The sequence below is a fragment of the Lolium rigidum genome, chromosome 7, assembly GCF_022539505.1.
Source record: "Lolium rigidum isolate FL_2022 chromosome 7, APGP_CSIRO_Lrig_0.1, whole genome shotgun sequence".
NCBI lineage: Eukaryota > Viridiplantae > Streptophyta > Magnoliopsida > Poales > Poaceae > Lolium > Lolium rigidum.
Window position 1 is genome coordinate 1015797 of NC_061514.1, and position 2468 is coordinate 1018264.

Genomic DNA, 2468 nt, shown 5'->3' on the forward strand with positions numbered 1-2468 from the left:
CATATTGTATAAATATAGCAGCGTAGTTTTTTATTTTTTGACATATTATTTTGTAGGGATCTTTTGGCAGAGTAAACTTGCGAATGATCGTGTATTACTCTTTTCGTTTTTACATGTAAGACCATAATTAAAAATTTGGTGACTAAATACATTTGTATCTAGATAAAATTAGGTTAATTAATGTGAACTGGAGGGAGTATATTTTGTTAACATGTAAGCTCACTAATATTAATTTAGTAAAATTGATTATATTTCTATCTCATATGGAAGGTGCTCAAAAAAGTTGCAGGTAGCTGTAGAAAAAGAGGTACCACATGCAATATGTTTAATTAGCTTAAAATAGAGAGCACCTCCACATAAATGATTAAACTATTGATTAGTTGATTGTGTTCTTTAATCTGTAATGTGAGTTTGTTGGCGGAATGAGTATTTTTGACTGGAAGCATCGCACATGGCCCTTGCAAGCTAGCCGCCCATCGAGACGTAGGCAGCTTGGAAAAACCCCAAACGGATACCGACATCTGTCGCAACCGCACGCGCGCTTAGCGGTCTCAGCACGATCCTGCCTGCCGGCGCCCTCGATCGTCCGCTATATATTTGGCCGCAACCGGCCGGGCACCGGCCACACTCGCAATCCCCAAAAGTTCCAAGCTTCCCAAACCAAAAGTTCCCACCTCTCCCTCGATTCCTCCCTCCCCCTATCTTCCTCTCGACACAGCCGGCCGGTACCTTTGCTGTTTCGGAGGGAGGCATGGCGGCAATGGCGGTGGGTCGGGTGGGCGGCGCGGTGAAGGTGCTGTGCGGCGCGGAGGAGGAGCGGGTGGTGGGCACGAGGAAGGCGCCGGGGGCGTGCCCGTGCTGCGGTGGTCCGGTGGTGGCCACCGACGTGGAGAGCGAGCGGCGCATCCTGTGCCTGCCGCTGTGCCTCAAGAACAAGCGCAAGTACTCCTGCTCCAGGTGCCTCCGCCGGCTCGTCACCCTCTACAGCTAGCTCCTCCATCAGCTGGCTGCCTCCTGCCCCGATGCCCATCCACCGACTGGCGTGCGTACGGAGTGATCGATCAATCAGGTCGAGTTCTTCGGTTCTTCTTGGCCGGCTGACAATGGTGCTGTGCTCTTCTTCTAGCTTAATAAATCAATCTAAGGAGGAGTAGATATTAGCTAGCTGATCGACTAGTTAGTTAGCAGGACCGATCGATTTAGAATTTAGATGCCCGCAGGCCGCAGCGCATGTGCATCGATCACGTGAAGCGCTGCGCGCGACTGGCACTCTGTTGTGATGTGTAGTAGCATGGGGCTAGTATACTAGCTACTACCTGGTGTGTTGCAGCAGTAACCTCTGTGTAAATGGTGGCAGTAATATCTCTGCATCTGCCTAGCTTAATGTACTGGCAAGTGTTGGATTCGTACTTGTTACCACTGACCCGTCTCCGTCGACCTCCCAAAGCGAGCTATCACAATTTGTACTGGTGCACAGTATAGCAGCCGCAGAATCACCATCACTGCTTGCCCAAGCTCTTCAATTCAGCCCAGCATACGGCTGGCTGTACGTATGATACAGTAGTAGCAGCCAGAAAGCAATGGTAGCTAGGCTTATCATGCCCATGCGTGCTCCCACGGCATGCAGCAGCCCGTGCCCGTCCGGCGGTTACCTGTTCCTTTCGCGGGCATCGCGTATTCGCGTACGTACAAAGATACGGCTGATTCGTTGTCAACATCTGCAGGCTGTCGTGATCCAAATTTATATGAAGGTAAATTTCTGACGATTGAAGCGAGATCCGTCGCCTCTAGATGCGGGACAGAAGCTCCCGCGCCCGCGGTATGGTTCCTCATCGATCTAGGTCACCACTGTTATATACTTTCTCCTTTCATAAAAAGATATACAGTAGTATTTCTATGGATAGAGGTAGTAGGTAGTAGTAGTATATCACTTTGTAATCCGTCACTTCCGAGAGTTGAACCAGTAAGATCCCTATACAGTGTGTAAACTCTTTTAGGATGGTGAAATTTTGCTAGCCGATTTGGGTTGGGTGAGCCCTGCTATGCACGTGGTTCCAGGGACTCCCACCCATTGGTCATGGTGTGACTGAGGTGCTGGATTCAGGCTAGCGGGTCTAGATCCGGTAACCGCCTGGCAGTTCGCGAGAGGAGCTGCGGAGTTGACTTTCCGCTCTCTCCATGGACTGTTTGGTTGGACTACCCTCGTTTGCTAGTTTCGAGGTAGGTGTCGTGGTGGCATCTGCCACGCTGCTTGTGTGAGACTGTGGATGTCGAGGCAGCGGCCCCGGGAGGTGAACCGCGCTGGTGTTGCGGTGGTGATGGCATGCTTGTTTGGCCATGAGGATGGCGAGGAGCAAGCGGCGGGAGTCCCTGGAGTGGTCGGCGTGGTGTCATAGTGAAAGATCGAGATGTCGCCTAGAGGGGGGGGTGAATAGGCAATTACAAACTCTTGCGGATTTGTCTTGTAA

The 2468-nt window shown here is 50.9% G+C and overlaps 1 protein-coding gene across 1 annotated transcript; it reads left to right on the forward strand.

Moving 5' to 3' along the window:
- The first annotated feature begins 760 nt into the window (after positions 1-760).
- Positions 761-1045, forward strand: LOC124679167. Its single transcript, XM_047214973.1, has one exon. The coding sequence runs from the start codon at positions 761-763 to the stop codon at positions 989-991; it is 231 nt and encodes a 76-aa protein (XP_047070929.1). The 3' UTR covers positions 992-1045.
- Positions 1046-2468: the final 1423 nt, after the last annotated feature.